Source organism: Diabrotica virgifera, chromosome 8 (genome assembly GCF_917563875.1).
Source record: "Diabrotica virgifera virgifera chromosome 8, PGI_DIABVI_V3a".
NCBI lineage: Eukaryota > Metazoa > Arthropoda > Insecta > Coleoptera > Chrysomelidae > Diabrotica > Diabrotica virgifera.
The window spans coordinates 96,645,014-96,671,505 of record NC_065450.1 but is presented as its reverse complement, the minus strand read 5'-3'; the positions used below and the strand labels follow the sequence as shown (position 1 = coordinate 96,671,505).

The 26,492-nt window shown below is 34.6% G+C and overlaps 1 protein-coding gene across 1 annotated transcript in view; it reads left to right on the top strand.

Annotated features, from left to right (window-relative positions):
* Positions 1-26,492, top strand: part of LOC126890352 (laminin subunit gamma-1-like) — a 255,953-nt gene that overhangs the window by 55,382 nt on the left and 174,079 nt on the right. Inside the window, exon 2 of the mRNA XM_050659222.1 lies at positions 13,816-14,080. Within this exon, the coding sequence (XP_050515179.1) occupies positions 13,816-14,080 (265 nt within the window). The remainder of the gene's footprint in view (positions 1-13,815; positions 14,081-26,492) is intronic.

Here is a 26,492-nt window from a genome sequence, read left to right as displayed (position 1 = left end):
ATCCCAAAAAATGTGAGCGCCTAATAACAAGTCAATTTCTTTAGGACAATTGAATTCTGGATCTGCTAAATTAATATTGTGAGGTAATCGAATATTATTCATATCAATAGGATAAGCAGGTAATCTACTTGAAATAACGGGTACTACAAGACATGATATACTAGAATTGAAATCTGAAAATTGTGAAAATATTTTTAATGAACATTTTTTACTAATGTTAGAAGAACGCTGACTAATACCAGTAATTGAACAGTTTGTATCAGTTAATTGTAGTTTTAATTTATTGCAAAAGCGTTCGGTGATTAAATTCATTTGTGCACCGCAATCAAGTAATGCTCGGCACTTATGAAACTTACCATCTTGGTCTTTAATATTACACATAACTGTAGCTAATAAAACTTGACTCTCATTTTTTGCAAAATTTATACTTATTTGCTGTTCTACACCATCATTTCTATGATCAAAAGTACTAGGTGAACTTACTTGATGATTAGTGTCACGAATTGAAACTTCTGCATAATCTTTATGAAGCAACGTGTTATGTTTGTGAGTCTTACAAACAGGACATGGACCAAATTTACAATTTCTCTTATCATGACCACTTAATAAACAATTTTCGCATAATTTAAGTTTTCTAACTTCCCGAAACCTCTCTTCGACTGATAACGCTTTAAAGGTGGGACATTTATAAATTGAATGTTCCTTTCTACAAAAATTACATCGGTTTTTAACCGCAAAGTGCACTAGATTGTTAGATCTGTTATGATACTTATTTGAACTTGAAGACTGTGATTTAGCCGTTTGAGATTCATCCAAACTTTGTAGTATGTCCGTCTTATTTTTTAAAAAATTGATAAAATGTTCTAAAGTAGGCAAATCGTTTGCAACCTTAGTTTCTTTCCATTCGCGTATAGTATTTTTCTGGAACTTGTTGATTAAGATATGTATCATAAATGAATCATATAACTTTTCTTTTGGTACGTCTATACCTTCCAAGGAAGTTAAATGTTTGGATATCTCGTCTAACATATTTCGAAAACTAGCATAATTATAATTATCTTTTTGCATCATGGTTAAATTTAGTAATGATTTAAAGTGGCTGTCTATTAAAAACTGTTTTTTATCGAACCTATCGCATAATAAATCCCAGGCTTTCTGAAATGGTTGATCTACGCTCTCTAAACCTTCAATACAACTGGCTGCGTACCCTTGCAAGGAAGCCTTCAAGAAATGAAACTTCTGCCCATCACTATGGGATGCATTATTCGCAATGGTCGCATTGAAGCTATTTTTGAAACTAACCCAAAATTGAAACTCCCCAGAGAACGTTTGCAATTTTATTCTCGGTAATAGGACATTTTGCAGGGGATCACTCACTGCTTTAAATTCACTAGATTGACCTAATTGACCGTATTGTACGTTATTACTGTTTACCGCTACCGGTCTTAAAATGGTTTTTAAATATGCTTGTGCCGCATAAAATCGATTTTCAAACTCCTCTCTTTCTGAATAGTGCTCCGGTAATTGACCCTCAGAACATTTCTTTTCTATCTCTGTTTGAACTATATCAAAATCATTTAATAAGTTTATATGATTATCATATCTAAATTGAACATCTTGAATATCAAAGTCACCCTTGTCTTTTGTTTTAGTAATGAATTTCTCTAGCAAAGTTAACTTTTGTTTATTTGTTCCACGAAGTCTAACTAAATCTTTTAAATCGTCTACTACTACTACTTCATTTGAGGTCGCCATCTTAGTAAATAAAATTGATAAACTCGACAAATGGGTACTTATAATTTAACTATGGATTATTATTGAAATTAAATATGAAAACACATATATAATTGTACACAAATATCGCAAACAGAAGGTAATATCATTTAACCAGATTGATATTGATAGAATTGCATAAAATCGTTTATAATTATTGTCAAATAAACCAACTAATTATAAAATGATCGGTTAAGAATGAAATATGTAAAAATGGAAGGATCTGACCTTTATTTGCAGTGGTCCTGATGAATAGCTGTCGCTTGTCGCGTACCTTGCTGTACGTACTTCTCTTTCGCTGAATTGGGCCACTGGAAATGACACTAGAACTTGGAACTATTAACTTGGTTAGCGTCTACTAGTTTTTGGCGCTAATATTGCCTCATGCCGGCTAATAGATAATAAATTCGGCTCTTTTGACCAAAATGTTTGGAATTTACTCGTTTCCTGTCGCTGATAATCGAAATAAACACTAGTGGACTGTATGATACTTGTAATTAATTGAAAGAGGTACAAATTACACAAAATACACTTCTTGGTTCGCGTATTCGTCTGTAGTCTGTTTTCTTGTCTACACTCACGGTTATTAGACTTTATTACGGTTGTCTGGTCCGACGGTGGTGGGGAGACTTATATTTTTGACTTTACGTCACAAGAGTTTACATTCCCATATTTTTAAATTATTTTCCATCACTGAATGTGTGTTATTGTGTATATATGTGTATTATTTGTGTTATTATGAAATAATAAGACAAATAGTACACATTTTATCTTATACCGGGTGGCGAATCGTAAAAAGGGCCATAGGAAACTCAATGTAAAATTCTGAATTGTTGAATTCCTGCTTCCCTAATTATTTCACATCAAAAGTCATGAGAGAATACTTGTAGAGAATTAAAATCTGTTAAAGATTAAAATCTGTTGGAGAACAAAAATATGATACATTTGCCACAATAGGTATGCGTGTAAAAGTAAGGCCACAAGTTACTATTTAACTGACAGTGCTCACACCATTGACTGAATAAAAAAATCATTAAAAGGGTAAATAATAGGTTTTATCAATATTAATAACTTTATGTCAGATGTTCAGGATAAGGTGGAGATTTCTAATTCAATTAAATTTAATAGAGTTAATAACAAATTAATTAAACTTATTCAAGCCAAAACTTTGCTCGATCAAGCTTCAGATGTCAGAGATGTCAGAAAGTTTTCAGATTTCAAATTCCATCCCCGTATAAAGAACCTCACCAACATTAATTTTTCCAAAGACGAAATACAATTGCTCAACTACGGTCTTAAACACTCAGTCCCCAAAGATTTTTCAATCAAAGACATAGAGAACCTTTCTATCGAGACAGACATAGTTATCGAAAATCTCTCCGTAACCCTTTCAGACAGAACATCTATCAGAAACTCTTGTTACCGCTTTCTCAACAAATTCAAAACTAAAATTGATTCTTCCAATAACTCTTCTTTCTCACATAGTCTTTCTTCCAAAAAAGCCAACTCTTTTCTTAAGTCATTAAAATCAATTAAACAAAAAATTACAAACCATCAATTAATTTTCAGTAAAGCAGACAAAGGTAACTGTCTTGTCATCCTTGAACGTGACTTATATAACAACAAAGTCACATCTTTCTTAGAGAGCAACCATTTTACTTCTATAACAGTAGATCCTACAAAAAGATTTATCACTAAACTTAAAGACAACATCAAACAATTTTCTGATTTTTTCACTGAATTTGATGCTCCATACAGCAAAATTCCTAGCAACCCTTTAGTTCCAAGGTTGTATGGTTTGCCAAAAATACACAAAGTTGACATTCCTATACGCCCCGTGTTAGCTTCATTAATACTCCAGTTTCTATCTTATCTAAATTTCTATTAAAAACAATAAAAAACTTAATTAACTTCACTCCTCAATTTTCAGTTTCTAACACTTACCAATTGGTTGAAAAACTTCAACTCATCAATCTGAATCCAAACATTACTATGCTTTCTTTTGATGTTAGCAACCTATTTACTTCAGTACCCAAAAATGAAACAATTAGTCTGGTAAAAACTCTCCTAATCAATAAGGTTATTCAACCCCATATCATTTCTTCGATAATAGATATTCTACAAATTTGTCTATCACAAGATTTCTTTATTTTTAACAATAATTTCTATAAACAACCAGATGGTTTAGCAATGGGTAGTTGCTTATCCCCCTTTCTAGCTGATGTTTTTATGGATCATTTAGAATCCAATTATATCATGAAAAATCCTGAAGTTCTACATTGGTTCCGTTACGTAGATGATTGTCTCGTTTTTGTGGATGGTCAGCAAGACTCAGCTAATCACCTTTTATTCAAAATCAATCAAATCCATCCCAATATCAAATTTACTATGGAACTAGAATCATCTAATGCCATTAATTTTTTAGACCTTTCCATTACCAGACTCAACAACCAGTTCAACTTTGGTATTTACCGCAAGCCTACTCAAACTGATCATGTTATCCATTCTTCATCCAACCACCCACTGTCTCATAAATATTCTGCTTTTAGGAGTTTCATCCATAGACTACATACACTACCTCTATCTACAGCTGAATTTAACAAGGAACTTAATATAATCAAACAAATAGCAGTCAACAATGATTACAACCCTAATATAATCGACAAGCTCATCCGGAAAAGAGAATCCAATCGTCTTCAGCAACTAGCTTACAATTCAAACCCAGTCATCACACCAATCTATAGGTCCCTACCTTTTCATAATACTGTCATATCTGAGAAGATCAAACACATTCTCTGTTCTTCGGACAATGTCCACATATCATTTAAAGTCAATAACACTCTCAACAAAACATTATCTAACACTAAAGATCCAATCAACTTTATGAATCGTAGTGGTGTTTACAGATTATCTTGTTCCGATTGTGATGCCTCTTATGTAGGAAGAACCTATAGATCACTGTCTACTAGAGCAGCAGAGCACACTAAACGTGACAATACATCAGCTTTCTCTCACCATCTCAAAGTCAACAAACACCACCTTAACATCCCAGATGGTGTGACTTTGATTCATAACATCCAAGATAAGAATACCCTTCGTTTAGACCTATATGAGGATTTAGAGATTGTCAGGGACGCAAGGACAAGTCCAAACTGTGTTAACCGTCAACTTTCTCTTAACCGTGATTTCACCCCCATTCATAGACAATTATTTCCATAATTCTATATTTTTATTCACCTTCACATTGGCCTTCTTTCCTATACATACCACGACAAACCCAAAATAAACAAAAAACCCAAACATTATACCTAATCAAATATTCTTTTAGTACTTCCAGTTTCTTTCACTCTGTGCTCCTGTCAAGACTCTATCTCTTCCATCTCATTCTTTAATTATTTTCACTTAACAAAATCATTTTCTCATTATATCAAAATCACACCATGGAACCCTTGATCTTTTCGGATATGACATTCTAATATAGACAATAACCAAAAATTTTGTTGAATTTCCAACATTTTAATTGATTCACTCTATTTTTCATTTAGATTAAAATTAAAAAATAAATCTCAGCTATCAACATTTAATAAATTTACTTAATATCAACTTTGGTCAATACAATATTCAATCTAGAATTTCAATAGTTTAATATGTGACATATTCTTTTTACATTTAGAGCTTACAATCAAAATTAATTTTCTTCTTTGATCAAAACATGTACATTTCTTTCAGCGCAGTTTTCCTAATTTAATATCAGTCTTTATCCATTTAACAATTCACACAATTTAATTTCAAAACAGTAATTATATTTCATTTATTTGTCCACTGAACATAGGCAACTTACCTTATCACCTTTTTTAATAATTTTTCTAAATTTAGATTTTCAATAGTTCTATATGGGACAAACTTTTTACATTCAGTCATAACAAAATATTTTTAGAGAACCCTTGATCTTTTCGGATATGACATTCTAATATAGACAATAACCAAAAATTTTGTTGAATTTCCAACATTTTAATTGATTCACTCTATTTTTCATTTAGATTAAAATTAAAAAATAAATCTCAGCTATCAACATTTAATAAATTTACTTAATATCAACTTTGGTCAATACAATATTCAATCTAGAATTTCAATAGTTTAATATGTGACATATTCTTTTTACATTTAGAGCTTACAATCAAAATTAATTTTCTTCTTTGATCAAAACATGTACATTTCTTTCAGCGCAGTTTTCCTAATTTAATATCAGTCTTTATCCATTTAACAATTCACACAATTTAATTTCAAAACAGTAATTATATTTCATTTATTTGTCCACTGAACATAGGCAACTTACCTTATCACCTTTTTTAATAATTTTTCTAAATTTAGATTTTCAATAGTTCTATATGGGACAAACTTTTTACATTCAGTCATAACAAAATATTTTTAGAGAAGATTTCTTGATTAAGATATGTACATACATTTTTTCAATTCCACTTCCCTCTTTTAATATCATTTCCTTTAATACCTCCAATAATTCACATTACAGATCTATAGATTGGTATTTTCTCATTATATTCGTTGGTTCCCTGAAACATATGCAACCGACCATTCCCTATTGGCATTTCTTCCAATTCTACAGCTGCTACTCTATTAAAATATCATATTTTGATAAAAAAATTTTAAAAATTTTCTATATAATTTTCAATAATATTCATTCATTATAACTTTGCTCAAATTAATATAATTATTATCAGTCCTATACAGTAGACAAACAGTCTATGACGTCACAGCATATGAGTAGAATTTTGCTTTTGTTTACGGTGCACTAATGAATATATCATTATAGCTTATTAACCTTTATTTACAATTTAGAATTCATATCAAACAAATTTAATAGTTGCATATTCACAATTGAATAATTAAGTTAAATATTAATGCACATTGTCAAAAATTTTTCGGTTGACATTTGAGAAATCCACCTATCTTCTTTGACATCTTGTCATGAATTTTCAGGCACCAATCTGTCTAATCAGTTGGTTGTTAACCTCTCACCTGATCACAACCTTGTGCTAATTCCGAGCAAGGATGACATACATCCACATGTGATACATTTTTAATCTTAAGACATCGACTTATTGTCGATTACTATACAGCTCATAATGTAGCAATAATGTTATTTTGAGGTTTTACACCTATTCAAGTGGCTAGTTTCAATTACTTGTACACTGGACGTAAGTAACCACATTTTCTTTTTTAACTGTCAAAATTTCACCCTTTTGCATTTCAATCTAAGTGGTTCACTTATTTCCAGGTTTACACTGAGGATGGTCAGTTTGACCGAAAACGTTTTGTACAACCACTCCCTTGTGGATGAATTTTAAAAATTTTTTAATAAATTTATAATATACCTATATACAACAGAAGTGTTTACTTCATTCTACGTTGAATAAAAAAATCTTTATTATTAATCCTTTCTCCGCAACTAAGGGTATCTTATCAACTGTATTGTTTTTAAACAATAGATGATAAAATAAAAATATTGACAGTTCAAAAATGTGAACATTATTGCATTGTGTGCAGGACCGTGTCGTGCTATGATGCGGCGAGGCAGTCACATCAGGCGGCATCACTAGGGGGCGGCATAATCAGTAAAATAAAAAACAATATGGCTAATGAACAAATGAAAATTTAATGAAATTGCAGAAAATTTTGATTTACGTTCCGAATTTCCAGCTGAAAATTAAATTCGAGTTAGGAGAAAAAAGCCTTTATAAAAAGCTGCGGGTAGGCGCAAAATGTACTTGCAATGCTTTTTAAATGCATTACTTTTTTCTAATCCTGAGAAAACTAATTAATATTTTTGAAAAATTTAAACGCAGAATAAAAGATTGCATATTATCGAGGGCCAAAAGTCCCTAAAAACGTCTATAATGTCTATTTGAATAAGTTACAGGGTGGTAAAAAAGAGAAAATTTAGTGTAATTTTTAATTTTAAATATCTTATTTAAAAGAAACCTTTTATTTATTCTAATGGACTTTCCACCCTCGGTATTAATGTAATCTTTCAATCTGCGTTTAAATTTTTCAAAAATATTTATTATTTTTTTCAGGATTCGAAAAAAAAATTAATGTTTAAAAAAATTGTAAGCAAACTTTAATCCTATGCTCTTAATTCTTTGATTGATCGATTTTCGCTTTTAGAAACTCATAATAAAAATTTTAAATTTGTATAGGTATGATACTTTTAAAATGAGAGAAATAGATGATAAAACACTAGAAAAATATTGTATGAATCTTCATTCGATACTTTCAATAGAAACAGAAAAAGAATCTGATATAGAGGCAATGACCTTCTAGAATCTAGAAGAATTTCTTTATATTATACCCAAATGTAGTTATATCACTAAGAATTTTATTAACACTCCTTGTCTCGGTAAGTTTCCTGGCGAAAGTTTTTCAAAATTAAAAATTATTAAAACCTACTTACTTCATAAGACAAACCAAACTAAAAAGTTTAGCACTTATTTTAATAGAGTTCTCACTAGCTGCTACACCTATCTATCCCTACTAGACTACACTGACTACACCAATGTGATTGACGAGTTTGCCAAAATTAAAGTCAGAAGTGTAAAATTATAATTTTTGCAAATGTTACTTAATGTAATGTTAATATATTATTTCATTTAATTTAAAGTACTTATGTATTGTTTTCAAAATCAAATGATTTGTTGATTTTGTGCAGTTTCATTTAATAAAAATAAAAGTTAAGTTTCAATAATATATTTAAGGGGCGGCATTTCGAAGACTTGCATCATATTGAAAGGATATACCGCACGGCTCTGATTGTGTGTGGCCGAAGTTTGGGCTGAAAACTAAAATATATTACATTTTTACAAAATTTTGGAATATGTTTAATTACGTAGACCAATTTTAACAGTTATTTCCAATACAGATTTCAATCCTCTTCAAATAGTTTCTAATGTCTTTTGATGTAAAATAATTATTAGGGAAGCTGGAATTCAACAGTTCAGAATTTTACATTGAGTTAATGCAAAACTTTGACGCATGTCAAAATTCTCAATGTGTTTTAATTGTATTCATTTTTTTCGAATTCTGAGAAAACTAATAAATATTTTTGAAAAATTTAAACTCAGAATGAAAGACTACATTATTACCGAGGGCTGAAAGTCCCTGAAAACTTCTATAATGTTTATTTTAATAAGTTACAGGGCTGAAAATAAAAGAGAAGTGTGATATTTAATTTCAAATATTTCATTCAATAAAATCTGCTTGTTTATTCTAAAGGGCTTGCCGCCCTCGGCAATAATTTAATCTTGCATCCTGCGTTTAAATTTTTCTAAAAAACTTGGTTTTCTCAGGATTCTAAAAAAATCATATTACGATTCAAATGACAGTAAACTCTCGTGACGTAATCTCACCCTTAATGTTCATTGGTTAGTCGATTTAGGCAACCGTAGTAATGTCTAAGAACCGTGGTCTACACTCTTAACAACATTAGTTCCCGAATTCTAGTTTTTAGGTGTCACTGAGGCGCGCGCGGTGTTGCCACCGTTGCCATTTTTTATAAAGGTTAAAAGTCCTAACAACGTGTTCAAAATTTTTCAAAAATCTATTGAATGATACCAAACACGACACCCCACGGAGATGGGGGGTCGTGTCTTAAATAGGAACCCCCATTTTTTGTTGTAGGTTACTTAAAAATAAGTCACTTTTATTCGAGACATTTTTTCGAATTATGGATAGACGGCGCTATAATAGAAAAACGATTTTTGAAAACGGAAAATTAAATTTAAAAAAAAAGGAAAATCCCCACTAAAATGGAAAACTTAACTTAACCTTTTTTGGTTTTGGGGCCTAATCTTCAGAACCCAATAGGTCCCCATGACGCTTTAATAACTGCAAATTTAGCATCCAAGGCTCCCCTACTATAATCATTGAAACACCTGTTAATAACTAATTAGGGATACTTTTAAGCGTTATTATTAATTTTTATATTTAAAAATTATTAACATTATATTAGGTACAGTGCATAAACAATTAAAACTAGAGAAAAAGACTAAGTTTTCACTCTAATGGCATATAAAACAACATAATGCTATTCTACATCCCACCATAATGAAAACAATGGGAACCTTCTCTGGTTACACCTCCGAGGCTTCTACAATTTGCAAGCCATACGGATGCTGAGACTAAGGAAGATGAGGGAATTCTACAATTTGCAATTCACGTCACATCTGCTCAGCGCGGTAAAGTTCCAACGAGAATGGTTCCCTTCATACTCCACACAGAGTAAATGTAAATGAAAAATGAATAACCATTTTCAATTTCGTTGCAAAACGAAAATACAGCCGAACCATATTCTAGTCCAATCAGAGAGTGCTGCAAGCACCTCTACCGGTTTCGAAACTTATTAGTCTCTCATCAGGAGGCACATATGCTGCTCTCCCTGATCCAACCAAAACAAACCCCAGCGTGCAGTCCCGGATTGCAACGAACGAAATGGCATGGATGCCCTAGCGGCAACTGCTAGAAAAAGACTAAGTTTTCACTCTAATGGCATATAAAACAACATAATGCTATTCTACATCCCACCAGAATGAAAACAATGGGAACCTTCTCTGGTTACACCTCCGAGGCTTCTACAATTTGCAAGCCATACGGATGCTGAGACTAAGGAAGATGAGGGAATTCTACAATTTGCAATTCACGTCACATCTGCTCAGCGCGGTAAAGTTCCAACGAGAATGGTTCCCTTCATACTCCACACAGAGTAAATGTAAATGAAAAATGAATAACCATTTTCAATTTCGTTGCAAAACGAAAATACAGCCGAACCAAATTCTAGTCCAATCAGAGAGTGCTGCAAGCACCTCTACCGGTTTCGAAACTTATTAGTCTCTCATCAGGAGGCACATATGCTGCTCTCCCTGAACCAACCAAAACAAACCCCAGCGTGCAGTCCCGGATTGCAACGAACGAAATGGCATGGATGCCCTAGCGGCAACTGCTAGAAAAAGACTAAGTTTTCACTCTAATGGCATATAAAACAACATAATGCTATTCTACATCCCACCATAATGAAAACAATGGGAACCTTCTCTGGTTACACCTCCGAGGCTTCTACAATTTGCAAGCCATACGGATGCTGAGACTAAGGAAGATGAGGGAATTCTACAATTTGCAATTCACGTCACATCTGCTCAGCGCGGTAAAGTTCCAACGAGAATGGTTCCCTTCATACTCCACACAGAGTAAATGTAAATGAAAAATGAATAACCATTTTCAATTTCGTTGCAAAACGAAAATACAGCCGAACCATATTCTAGTCCAATCAGAGAGTGCTGCAAGCACCTCTACCGGTTTCGAAACTTATTAGTCTCTCATCAGGAGGCACATATGCTGCTCTCCCTGATCCAACCAAAACAAACCCCAGCGTGCAGTCCCGGATTGCAACGAACGAAATGGCATGGATGCCCTAGCGGCAACTGCTAGAAAAAGACTAAGTTTTCACTCTAATGGCATATAAAACAACATAATGCTATTCTACATCCCACCAGAATGAAAACAATGGGAACCTTCTCTGGTTACACCTCCGAGGCTTCTACAATTTGCAAGCCATACGGATGCTGAGACTAAGGAAGATGAGGGAATTCTACAATTTGCAATTCACGTCACATCTGCTCAGCGCGGTAAAGTTCCAACGAGAATGGTTCCCTTCATACTCCACACAGAGTAAATGTAAATGAAAAATGAATAACCATTTTCAATTTCGTTGCAAAACCATACCAAGGGAACCATTCTCGTTGGAACTTTACCGCGCTGAGCAGATGTGACGTGAATTGCAAATTGTAGAATTCCCTCATCTTCCTTAGTCTCAGCATCCGTATGGCTTGCAAATTGTAGAAGCCTCGGAGGTGTAACCAGAGAAGGTTCCCATTGTTTTCATTCTGGTGGGATGTAGAATAGCATTATGTTGTTTTATATGCCATTAGAGTGAAAACTTAGTCTTTTTCTAGCAGTTGCCGCTAGGGCATCCATGCCATTTCGTTCGTTGCAATCCGGGACTGCACGCTGGGGTTTGTTTTGGTTGGATCAGGGAGAGCAGCATATGTGCCTCCTGATGAGAGACTAATAAGTTTCGAAACCGGTAGAGGTGCTTGCAGCACTCTCTGATTGGACTAGAATATGGTTCGGCTGTATTTTCGTTTTGCAACGAAATTGAAAATGGTTATTCATTTTTCAATTAAAACTAGATAAAAAGTGAAAATAACAACTATTTTTTGCTTTAGTATCATTTTAGCCTCCAAATTAAATTGGAAAGAAAATACAAACTATATATTACGAAGAATGGAAAATGCAATGAATATCATGAAGACTGTAAGTGTCAGTAACTGGGGAGCTGATCCAAATATATCAAAATTACTATACAGAAATTTGATAAGATCGACCTTAGACTATGGATCTATTTTTTATGGCTCACCATCAAACTCTGTACTTCAAAAAATCGAGAGGGTCAAAAATAAAGCACTTAGGTTATGCACTGGTTATCTTCGTAGCACACCTATATTGGTCGTGAAATGTGAGCTTAATGAACCTCCACTTTCATTACGCAGGGAATACCTAAGTGAGAAATTTATAGTTAAAGTAGCGGTTAACGATAAACTGCTATTAAATAAAATTGTTCATCTAACCACCTCATACCTAACTCATTATTACTGGGAAAAAGAAACTGCTTTTAGTTGTGGAAAGCTTTCTCAACGTTTCCAATTCCATTGGCGACATACACCAAATAGAACAAAGCTCGTCTCGAAAACTAAATTATGAAGATTATTTATCTCCAGTTAACTGTCATTTAAGTAATATTCGTGCGACAGACTTCCTTACTAAAATAGACCACCTTTAGTGTGTACAAAACAACTGGGGAGTTATCAGAAATTATATACGGATGGTTCAAAAATGGAAGGAAAAGTTGGATATGCTATATATTACCCACAAAAAGGTATAAAAATAAACAACAGATTACCTGATAAAATGACAATTTCCACAGCTGAACTCATTGCAATCAAAGAAGCATACAAAATATGTATTAATCAAAAAGATCTCAATTATTTTATATTTACAGACTGCCAAAGCATTGTAAAGAAATTGAAATATAATGTACATACATAACTTCCTATGGGAGACATAATTTCTATTATCAGATCTATCAAACGGACGAAATGGCAGGAACAATACAATAATTCAGACAAAGGAAATTATTACAAAAAAATCCAGCCTACACTTCCCATCAAGACATAGTTTAATCAAGTTTACAACAGAGGCTTTATCAAAACTATTTGTCGAATAAGAAGTAATCACTGTCTGACTCCAGTCTACAAAAGAGAAATAGGACTTGTAGATAATGATAAATGTTTATGTGGAGAGCTAGCTGATCTACAACATATGCTGTTAGAAGGTCCTTTACATTTTATTGAAATATCAAATTTCTATACCAATCTAGTTCAAGTTAATGTACAATTTCCTTTTAATCTTATATACCTTTTACAATCAAACAATCTAGATGTTTATAAAATTTTATACAACCATGTTAATTGTTTAAAATTAAAGCTCTGAAAAAAAAAAGAATAAAAAAAATTATAAAAAAATAATTAAATAAAATAAAAAGTTACTAAGAAGATCTAAACCTCCGCGAGGTTGAATCGGGTTTAGGTCTTAGCGTAGTAAAAAAAAATTTACAAAAAAATACATAAAAAACAAAAGAAAAAAAACTAAATAAAAAAAATGTACAATATAAAAAAAAATTGTTAAAAAATATATTAAAAAAAAAATAAAAAAAAAAGTAAAAAAAACTTAGTAGTAGTAATAGTTTTAAAAGATACTAAGCATATATTTTGTAAAAGAGAGAATTCAAAACACATTGACTGGCCAGTTGGTTGCTTAAACCAGTGCCAATAAAACATAAACACACACACACACACAGTATCATTTTGCAACATCAGATCAATATGTACTAATCTTTTCTTCACTTTATTTTAGAGATGTATACCCGAATTCGAAAATGCAGCTTTTGGTCTTCTAATGGAAGCAACTAACACTTGTGGTCAGAATGGAGATATGGAATATTGCGTTCAAACAGGAGTAAACGGAATAAGGAAGTCGTGTGAGATTTGCCATCCTGGAGAACACGATCCTAGATACCTTACAGATTATATTCATCCAGATTCATCAACGTGGTGGCAGTCAGAAACTATGTATGAGGGTATACAATGGCCAAATCAAGTTAACTTAACACTTAAATTTGGTAAGTAATACATACTTCTTCTTATTTTTGTGTTTTTACAATGCCTCCAGTAAGTTGTCGTTCCATCCTCGTCTTCCTTTAATCACAATATGTAAATTATGTATATAAATATGACTGTATGTTTATTTCAGTGGCGGATCTAGATATTTGCCTCCGGTGAATATGTAAAGATTGTGATGGATATGTATGAGGGAGCAACAACTAGTGTTAGGACAAGTGTGGGAGAGACTGATAAATTCTATGTGAAAGTAGGATTGCAACAAGGCTCGGTGCATAGTCTTTATTTTTTATTCTCATTATTTTGGATCAGATAATCGTGAAGCTACAAGGTAGCATTTCCCGGTTCTTAATGTATGTTGATGGTGTAGTGTCAGTAGGAAGTAGTGAAAGCAACTTAAACAAAAACTGGAACAGTGGAGACAAGTTTTTGAGGAAAAAGGTTTAATACTGGAATGTTCATTTAGATGGAGTTATTACAAATAAAATGATATCTTTGGAAGGCGAAATGCTTGTGAAAAGTAATAGCTTTAAGTACCTAGGATCGGTAATACAGACTAATGGAGAAATAAATTGAGATGCATGCAGTAGAATTAGGGTTGGATAAATGAAGTGGAAGGAAACAAGTGGTGTGTTGTGTGGCAGAAAAATTCCAATGAAACTGAAGGGAAAATTCGATAAAACAGCCTTAAGGCAGTTATGATGTACGGAACTGAATGTTGGACAGTTAAAAAGAAAAAACAACAACGAGTGCATGTGGCGGAAATGAGAATGCTTAGATGGATGAGTGGTGTGACAAGGAAGTAAGGAAGGATAATATTAGGAATGAGTATATTAGGGGAAGTCTAGGGGTGGCACCAATTGATGCAATAATGAGAGACCATTATAGGTTATGATTGCTTAGTTTCCTGGAAGGGGTAGGAAACGAAGACCAAAGAAGACCTGGGGGAGACGCTTAGGACATATCGGTAAAGGCGATTAATATTGTTTTTATTAATAATGTCTGTTTCTTTTATGAGTATTGATGCATCTTTCCATTCTACTACACAGTAAGGTCTCTTTTTATGCGGATTATTTTTATGCGATTTTGAAGTTATGCGGTTGGTATTTCATTCAAAAATGTCTATTATTAACAATTAGTATAATTAATATTAACTATTCCCATCCAGTAGTCTGAGAGTTTGCAATTCGGGTATTCCCCTTGTTACATGATGTACCATGCAGCTATTATATCAATCTGAATTTCGAATTGAAAGGTATTAGGTCTGGATCCCGCGTATAAAAAAAAGTTGATTAATAGCAAGCTGAAAATTTGTTAATAGCTTAAGGGTGTCTAGTCGGACAAACTTTGATATATGGGAACACTGGAACAGGGGAAGTTTTAATTGTGGAATAGGTTAAAAATTTGGAACGGTCATACCACGAAAAAGTCACATGTATTTTGTCCGAAAGAACTTCCAATTGATTCGTTACCTTTTCATTAAACTCTAATAATGCAAAAATCAGACTGCTATTTATTACCAAATGGGCATTTTAATGAGTGGAACACGTAGAACATGTCAAATGACAGGAATTATGACAGATGATAAATAGCAGTCTGATTTTTGCATGAGAGTTTAATGAAAGGGTAACAAATCAATTGGAAGTTCTGTCAGACAAAATACATGGACGTTTTCGTGGTCTGACCGTTCCAAATTTTTAACCTGTTCCACAATTAAAACTTTCCCTGTTTCAGTGAGTTCCCCTATATCAAAGTTTGTCCGACTAGACACCCTTAAGCTATTAACAAATTTTCAGCTTGCTATTAATCAACTTTTTTTTCATACGCGGGATCCAGACCTATATAACCTGTAATTGTTTTGAAATTAAATTTAAATGTTGCTGATTTCAAGTTGCGGTATAATAAACAGCACATTTTGATTTCTGGAGCGAAACATTTAATTAAGTGTCGTAAAGTTTTATGTCCCATTAGAAGAGGTTTTTGCAATCTCAATATCGTTAGTCTGCGTTTTTAATTTCTTCTTTAAGATTTTATTTGGCCCAATGAAGAAAAAAAAAACATCAAAGAGACAATTTTTGGTGGACAAACGTCCACCATTTTATGTTATTTTAGAAAATCACGGAACGTATCTCTACTTTTTCAATGCAAGTAAAGTCTTTTTTTATGCGATTTTTATTATATGCGGTTTTCTGAAGAACGTATCCACCGCATAAAACGAGACCTTACTATGCTCATTGTCCCAAACGTGTTTGCATTTCTAGGATCTGTCGAAGTCTTTGTTTTTATACAGCGTGTTCCAAAAGTAGCGGAAGGATCGAATATTTCGCGAACTAAACATTGGATCGAAAAACTGAAAAACACGTTTTCAATAGTTTTTATAAATCTATCCAATGACACCAAACGCGATCCCCCTCTCCACCCCTTGGAGTCGGGGTGGGGGGTAACTTTAAAATCTTAAATAGAAACCCCCAGATTTTATTGCAGATTTGGATTCCTTATGTAAAAGTAAGCAACTCTTATTTGAGACATTTTTTCGAATTCTGGATAGATGGCGCTATAGTCGGAAAAAACAATTTATTGTGATATCATAGGTCAATTATAGAAACGCTCTAATATCTCGAGAAATACATTTTCAAATAAAAAACGAAAAAATACGTGTTTAATATTTTTCAAAAACCTATCGAATAACATCAAACATGACCCTCCACCCCACCCCCTACAGGTGGGGTGGGGGTTAACTTTAAAATGTTAAACGGCAACCAATATTTTTTATTGCAGATTTGGATTAATCATGAAAAACTAAGCAACGTGTACAAGAATTCATCTGTACTCAGTAGATATATCTTAAAAACACCCTGTAATTATCTACGATAATTACTTTCAGTTATTTATGTCATCATAACAATATTACAACCTTCATTCGATTATATAAATATTGTTATCCTAGATCACGATTCAACTAATAATTGCAGAGTCAATTATAAACACTTTTCATGGTCGATGCTGAATAGGCATTTCTAAATATATAAACAGCAAAACTATAACAAGGGAATTCTATATTATTATATTAGACATTCGTCATTCTATTTTGGTGATCAGACGTAATATTTCCACATTAAAGATAGTGTCTCTTTCTACACGAGATGTTCTTTGGGTGCGGTGCTACCAGCTTATGCTAATGCGAGTGTAAATAAAACAACTCAACAAGTAAAAGCGTATCAATTATTCCACCCCTCGGATAAGGGATAACCACCCTCACCGGGAGAAGATAGCCTTAGTGCCCAGGGCTGTCATAAACGTTTATTTGAAACATTTTGAGAATTGTTGATAGATGGCGCTATAATTGGAAATAGACGATTTATTAGCGCCATCTATCAACAATTCTAAAAATTGTTTCGAATAAATGTTGCTTAGTTTTTCATGACGAATCCAAATCTGCAATAAAAAATGGGGTTGCTCTTTAAGATTTTAGAGTTACCCCCCACCCCACCTCCGGGTTGTGGAGTGAAGGGTCGTGTTTGGTGCGATCGATAGTTTTTTTGAAAATATTAAATACGTATTTTTTTGTTTTTCATTTAGAAGTGTATTTCTCGAGATATTAGACCGTTTCTATTATTTACCTATGACATCAGGATAAATGTTTTTTTTTTCGATTATAGCGCCATCTATCCATAGTTCAAAAATCTGTCTTGAATAAAAGTTCGTTACTTTTACGTAAGGAATTCAAATCTGAAATAAAAACTGGGGGTTTCTTTTTAAGATTTCAAAGTTACCCCCACCCCACCTCTAGGGGGTGGAATGGGGGTCGTGTTTTTTGTCATTCGATAGATTTTTGAAAATTATCGAACAAATATTTTTCAGTTTTTCGATACTATGTTTATTTCGAGAAATATTCGACCGTTCCGCTACATTTGGGACACCCTATATATTATGTTTCATACTTGTTTATCCTGACATAGTGATCTTGCAGTTTTTCTCACATAAAAATTACTTGAATTTTCGACTTGAGAATTATATTCAGGTTTAAATAATATTCAGGCAGACCAGGGCGCATCTGTAAAAATATTAGTACATTTGGACGTTGAGGGGTGACTCAAATTTTTTTGCAGAAATTGCTTGAAAATAAATCAAATAATAATATTTGAGTTATCCTCCCTCTCAAAAATGTCCGGAACATTGTTTAAATAATCAAAATGTCAAAAAATTAAGGAAAAATTCGATTTTTTTCTTCGTTTTTTGATTATAACTTTAAAAGTATTCATTTCCGAGAAAAGTTGTACAAACATAAAAGTTGCGTTATTAAATTTCCTACAATATAGAATTGGTTAAATATTTAAAAAATAGTCACCCTTGTTGCAAAATAGCAATAATTGCGAAAAAACTATACAAAAACAAGTATTCGCATTTTACGTTTTTCAACCATTTATGCTACACTTAGAACCTTCATATTTCACTCAGAAAAACTTTATGATACAGTTAAACATATTGTAAATTTTATTAAGATCGGTTTAATATATTTTGCAAAATAAATTTTGCAATCCAGCTTTCGCAAAAAAAATTCATTTTTTCAAAATGTTACAGAACTGAAAATAAAGCAGATAGCAAATTGAATTTTTTTTGCGTATAGAAGTGTACTGTACCTTTCATTTGCAATTTTGCAAAATTAAAATTGATTAACACCACGGCGTCAGGAATTTTTTTAAATAAACATTAATTATTGGTGCTACGCGCAGGATAGCGGATAGTTTGCTCTAATTGGGCATTTCAATGACCTTTGATAATGATTGATACATTTTAATTTTTATTACATTTCGATATAAATAAATAAATTTGTTTATTGCAAAATAAAAACGCATACTCTATCCTTTGAAATAACACTTTTATTAGCAAAAACTTTCTTTGTTCATATATTTTACCTTAGAGAATAAAAGTTTATTATTTTTAAACATATGCAATTGTTTAAACAATATTTCACAAACAATAATAAATTAGTTTGATTTTTGTGGAATTAAAATATTAAAATACAACAAAATATAGAGTAAGAAAATAATATATTAGATAAAGATTGGAAGAAATTTTGGTGGAAATCAACTTGTGTGAATCGAACACCGCTGTCCTGCGCGTAGTACCAAAAATTAATGTTTATTTAAAAAATTTCCTGACGCCGTGGCAATTAATCGATTATAATTTTGCAAATTGTAAATGAAAGTTACAGTACACTTCTATAAGCAAAAAAAAATTTCAACTTGCTATCTGCTTTATTTCCAGTCCTGTAACATTTTGAAAAAATGAATTTTTTTGCGAAAGCTGGATTGCAAAATTTATTTTGCAAAATCTATTGAACCGATCTTAATAAATATTACAGTATTGTTTTACTGTATCATAAAGTTTTTCTGGGTGAAATATAAAGGTCCTAAGTTTAGCATAAATGGTTGAAAAACGTAAAATGCGAATACTTGTTTTTGTATTGTTTTTTCGCAATTATTGCTATTTTGCAACTAGGGCGACTATTTTTTAAATTTTTAACCAATTCTGTGTTGTAGGAAATTTAATTATGCAACTTTTTTGTTAGTACAACTTTTCTCGGAAATGAATATTTTAAAGTTATAATCAAAAAACGAAGAAAAAAAATCGAATTTTTCCTTAATTTTTTGACATTTTGATTATTTAAACAACGTTCCGGACCTTTTTGAGAAGGAGGATAACTCAAATATTATTATTTCATTTATTTTCAAGCAATTTCTGCAAAAAAATTTGAGTCACCTCTCAACGTCCATCTCAAAACAGATGCGCCCTAGACTGTTATACAAATATAATATAGAAATAGTGTTTGCTAACTGTAAAGAAAGTTTTCGTTATGATACTGCTCGCCATCTCATCTTGTTTTTCTTGCAACCAGGGTTGGCAGGTTTAAACCAACATGCTTAAAACCTCGGTTTAAACCAAGGTTTAAACCAACTGGTTTTTTTCTTAAAAAAGCCAGTTAGTTTAAATCTGTTTTTCTTTGAAGTTTTTACTACAGCTGCCGCAAATGAAGAACATTAAGATATATAATTTCTATTTTTTTACTTTTGAACTCTTTATTATGTTACGCGATTGACTCTACTATTTTATTTATTTATATCTTTAGTCACTAAGTTTAATTTAAATAAAGGAAGACTTACTTATATTATTTTATTTACATCACTTATTTATTTTTAATGATTACAAATAACACCAACTAACACATCTAATTTATTTACAACTCAAATTTATGATTTAATTAACTAAACATAACGATAACTAATATATACATTTCATTAACCGATTCGAAGTACAATTATATTACGCGTCGCGGCTCAATCGTTGACTGACTGGCACGTGCTTGGATTCCTGTTCTTTATATATACTTCGGCAGCGCTCGCTCCGAACGCCGTGGATAGGAATGGTATTGTCTCGTAACGCCGAGAAGTATCGAGAAGAATTAGGCCGGGTTGTGAGGCGTCACATTGCCCCCTCCTTAAAAGATGGTTCCTCCTGGAACCTTGTCGGGACTGGAACTGGATGCTGGTATCTGCAACTGGACCCTCTTTTACAACTCCCAGTTGTATAAAAGTGACAGGGGACGGTCTTCTCTCCGCACCAGTAACTATATGCGGATTGCAACAGACTAACACCTGGACCTCGGTGTCTTTAAAAATCTCTTCTACCATATTTCGGATAACTCTCCAGTCTAATTGGCGGCATTCTAACTTTGGCATGGCTAACTTTTGCACGTCGGACTCCAACACGTGCTCTCTCAATTGAATTAATGCATCCCATACATCTTGGTAGGTAGGTTGGTCATGGACAGTGTCTTTTGTTACCAGATAGAATAGGTAACGTGATGCATCTTGGAGTTTCAATGCTTTGCCAGGAGCTGGCAGTTGGCATTGAAGTTCTGCAACTCGACCAAACTTCCTTCGGAAGGCGGATGCCAACCCTCGTGCGTCTTTGATACTGGCCGGGATGGTATGGGCCAGCGAATAGTCATCGGGAAGTGCGAGAAGATCTCGCTTTTCTTCAGTGGTAACACCATGTCTTGCTTTACCGGTACCTCCGTAGGCACCCATGAACTCTTCAAAGGTAAGGTCAGGTATTTCTCGAACTTGGTTGACTTCCACTTCTTCATCTACGTCGTGGTCTCCCTCGTACGGCGCCAACCGGTTATGGTGGACTATCATCGGCTTTCCCCTAGGAATCTTGCTTATTCGGTAGATAACGTCATTGATTTTCTTGACAATGAGGTACGGACCTTCCCAGAACTGCTGCAACTTGGGAGAACAACCTGTTCGCTTCTTTGGATTATAAAGCCAGACTTTGTCGTTCTCCTTGAAACATCCCTTCTCAGCTTGGGTATCGTATCGTTTCTTCATTCGGTCGCTAGCGATCTGAAGATTAGAACGGACCAACTCATGTATATCGTCCATTCTTCTTCGTAATTCATTCACGTAATCCTCACCAGCAACATCTTCTCCAGGTCGACATCCAAACTCTAGATCACAGGGTAGACGCATCTCACGTCCAAATAGGACTTTTGCTGGTGTTTGGCCAGTTGATTCATTAACAGCAGATCTATAGGCCATTGCGAAGAACGGAAGGTACTGGTCCCAGTCTCGTTGATGATTGGACACCATCTTTGTCAAATACTTGCCGACTGTCCTATTCATACGCTCCACCATTCCATCCGATTGCGGGTGGTTCTTGTCTTCTTCATGCCTAGTTTATCACAGATTCCTTGAAATAGATCGCTCTCAAAGTTCCTTCCTTGGTCACTATGGATCTCCAGAGGTACTCCAAATCGGCTGATGCACTCTTTGATTAACACATCTGCAATAGTGGCGGCCTTCTGGTCTGGAATTGCGTAGATCTCCACCCACTTCGTGAAGTAATCCATTACCACCAACATGTATTTGCATCCATTGTCACTTTCTGGAAATGGCCCGGCAATATCCAAAGCTATTCTTTCAAACGGACTTCCAACATTGTACTGTCTCATAGGAGCCTTTCTTTTCCGGTAGGGTCCGTTACTTGTAGCACAGGTAGTACATTTCTTACACCAGTCCTTCACATCGTCGGAACTATTCATCCAATAAAGTCGTTCCCGAATTCTCTGAAGGGTTTTCTTTACACCAAAATGCCCTCCTGATGGACTGTCGTGTAACTGACGAAGTACTTCGGCTATTCTGCTCTTTGGAATCACCAACTGTGTTCTCCTCACTGAACCATCATCATTTTCTATTACTCGTTTGAGCAAGCTGTCTTCCAAGATAAATGAGTCCCACTGGGCCCAATACGTCTTCACTACTGAGCCTAGGCTTGATATTTCTTGCCAAGATGGTCGACGATTTTCTTCTTTCCATTTTCGAATCTTCTGTAAAACTGGATCTTTTTCTTGTTCTTCCTTGATCTTGGTAGGCGTCCACTCGTCGTTGACCACTGTTGTTCTTAGTACTGCTGCTTCCTTTGACTCTGTTTTGTTGCAATGGGAACATTCTGCTGGACACGGTCTTCTAGATAGAGAATCAGCGTTCCTGTGGCTAACTCCGGCCCGATGCTCGATCTTGAAATCATATTCTTGAAGTCGTTCAATCCATCTGGCTATCTGACCCTCTGGATTCTTAAACTGCATTAACCATTTAAGGGCGGCATGGTCGGTTCGGATTAGAAACTTCCTTCCGTAGAGGTATTGATAGAAGTGTTCCACTGATTTTACTACTGCTAGAAGTTCTCTTCTCGTGACGCAATAATTTCGTTCAGGTTTTGAAAGCACTTTACTAAAATATCCAAGGACTCGTTCCTGTCCTCTTTGGATCTGCGACAGCACTCCTCCAATTCCCACATTGCTTGCATCCGTATCTAAGATGAACTCTCCTTCTGGCAGTGGATACCCTAATATTGGCGCTGTAATTAAATGCCTCTTCAAAGTTTCAAAGGCCGTTTGGCAGTCTCCATCCCAGCAATAATCCCTTGCTTCCTCTGTAAGTCGCGTTAATGGCTTAGCAATATCTGCAAACTTCTTAATGAATCTCCGGTAGTAAGTACATAGTCCCAGAAAACTTCTCACTTGATGTTTATCAGTTGGTTCAGGCCACTCCTTAATTGAATCGATTTTTCCTTTGTCCACGGCCACTCCTTCTTTGCTGACTATATGGCCTAAATAATTGACTTTACTTTGAAATAGCTGGCATTTCTTGGGATTTAACATTAACTGGGCAGCTTTAAGTCGATTAAAAACGTCTTCTAAATTCTTCAGGTGGTCTTCAAACGTCTCCCCCAAAACGATTATGTCGTCTAAATACACCAGGCATGTTTTCCAAGATAACCCTCTCAACACATTTTCCATCAGCCTCTCAAATGTCGCAGGAGCATTACAGAGTCCAAACGGCATAACGTTGAATTCCCATAATCCAGATCCTGTCGTAAAGGCCGTCTTCTCTTTGTCCACTGGATCCATTTCTACCTGCCAATATCCAGACTTCAAGTCCAACGTAGAAAACAATTTACTTCCAGCTAATGTGTCCAACGTGTCGTCGATCCGAGGCAGAGGATAACTATCTTTCTTGGTAACATTGTTCAACAAACGGTAGTCCACACAGAACCTCGTAGTTCCATCTTTCTTCTTGACCAGGACCACCGGAGAGACCCATGGGCTCGTAGAAGTTTCTATCACCCCGTCTTTCTTCATTTCTTGAACAATCCTTTCAGCTTCCTCTCTCTTCGCCTGTGGTAATCGTCGAGCTGATTGACGAATTGGCCTAGCGGTACCAGTGTCAATTTTATGTTTGACAACTGTCGTTCTTCCTGTCTTTCCTCCTTTCGGTACGAATATGTCACGATATTGCCTAAGAAATTCCCTTAATTTCCTTTTTTCCATTTGATTCAGAGATTGGCCTGCAACTGCAACCATTTGGTCGAACTTGTCGTTGGAATTATCTGATGTTGTTGTCTGACGGATTATGGACGTCACGGGTACACAAGTTCCTACTTTTGTCTCCTTCTTGATGGTCACCGGGTAGTCATTAACATTAATCAATCTCACGGGAATTTCTTTAGCAGAAGTAACCAATTCCTTTCCAATTATGATTCCTCGACCAACCTCCTCGTCGTGGTTCCATGGCTCCATCATAACAGGTGTTCCTTGTTCTACAATTCCCTGTAGCCGCGCTACGATGATCGTTTCACTCCTCGCAGGCACAAGTGTATCTTCTCTAATAGCTGCTAGCATAGTGCTGTCATCATGTGGATGAAGAAATACCTCCTCGTTGCCAACTTTGATTACCCTGTTCTTAAAATCCAATTGAAATCCACGCAAATTCATTACGTCCATTCCTAATATAACATCTTCTTCGATGTCTGCAACTATGACAGTATGGACGAACTTTTCTGCTCCAATCCCCAATTGTATCTGGATTTCTCCGTGGATGTTGGCATTTTCACCTGTGGCAGTCCGCAGTCGCAACCTCGTTGGTAAGAGTTTCTTACGACTGTTTATAACTGACGGTCGTATAATGGTCCTGGTCGCTCCGGTATCCACCAACAATGTATACTTTTTACCATTTATTTCGCCATCTACATATCCATTATCTTCACGACATTTCAAAGAAGCTATTAGTATTAGATGGTCTTTAGAGGAGTTCTGAGTCGAGGCTGCCCCCCTAGGGTCTGTGCGTTCTCTTATTTCCTGCTGGTGAGTTTCTTGATTTGCGTTCTTCCTTAAACTCCGTGCGTACCCCTTTTCACCACAATTGCAGCAATTCATGGTCTTCGTTTTCTTCGATGTAAAGCCTTTCACCATATTTACCAGCTGGTCAAGTTTGTCTTCATCCTCTTCCTCTTTCACGGTCCTAACTTTACTGTACCCGCCAGAGGCCTGGGTAGCTGATTCGTATTCGAGGGCGGCAGACAAGACATCGACCAGCGTCTTGTGACGAGCTAACCGCAGTGCTCTTTGCATTTCATGATCACGAAGGCCATCAATGAATGTTTGAACAGCCAACTTTTCCATCATGTCTTCGGGAGCTGTCGGATATGCATACCGTACTAACCTGGCAATATCGACCTCGTATTCTTGAAGAGCTTCATCTTTCTTTTGGCGTCGATTTTTAAGCCGCGCCTGATAGACATACTCCAAATGTTCCTGCCCATAGCGCATGTTTAGTCTCTTCATAAGTTGTTCATAATCATTAGTTTCCTCTACTGCTATGGTCTCAAGTACATCTAAAGCCTCTCCTCGAAGAGCAATAACCAGGTTTACAGCTTTGTCTTTTTCAGACCATCCGTTCGCTCTTGTACCTGCTTCGAACTGTTTCACATAACTGTTCCAGGAAGACTTTCCGTCGAAATTTGGCACCTTAACACGAGCAAGACTCACACTCCCTTCAACTATCGACTGTGGCTCCGCTTTGTATTTGGTTTCATCATCTTTAATATTTGTTAAGATGGGTTCCACCACTTTGTCCACTTTTTCCGTTTCCTCCAGTTTCTTTTCTATTTCCTTGATCTTTTTTTCAAAGGTAGATTTTATGGACGATATCTTGTCGTCAAAATCCGAAGTGACTTTAGAGATCTCGTTAGTCATTTTGCTGTCAAGGGATGAAATATCACCCGAAACTTTCAAAATATCACTAGAAACTCTATGTTCTAACGATGTAATGTCTGTCGAGACTTTGTTCTCTAACGATGTAATGTCTGTCGAAACTTTCAAAACATCCGAGGAAACTTGGGAGATTTCACTAGAAACTTTGCTCTCTAACGATGTAATGTCTGTAGAAACTTTCAAAACATCCGAGGAAACTTGGGAGATTTCACTAGAAACTTTGTTCTCTAACAATGTAATGTCTGTCGAAACTTTAGAAACATCGGAGGAAACTTTCGAAATCGACGAGATCACAGCAGCATGCTTGTCTTCAAACAAATAGGTTTCTGGATCTTGACCCTCTTCCTGAAGAGCGTTCTTTAGACGTTCGACTAGATCAGCCTTTTTCCCAGTAGTGTCCATGTCTCTCTCTTCTAACTGGTTGCGGAGCTCCTTAACGATCAATTCAGTGATTTTCTTATGTTGTGAAGACATTGTCACACACTTTATTTATTACGATTTATATTTTATTTATTTTTAAAAGTTCCACACTCTATTTAAACCGAAAATTTACGTTAAATTTATGTATTTCAAGTATCCTCACTTCTGCACCATTTTGTTACGCGATTGACTCTACTATTTTATTTATTTATATCTTTAGTCACTAAGTTTAATTTAAATAAAGGAAGACTTACTTATATTATTTTATTTACATCACTTATTTATTTTTAATGATTACAAATAACACCAACTAACACATCTAATTTATTTACAACTCAAATTTATGATTTAATTAACTAAACATAACGATAACTAAT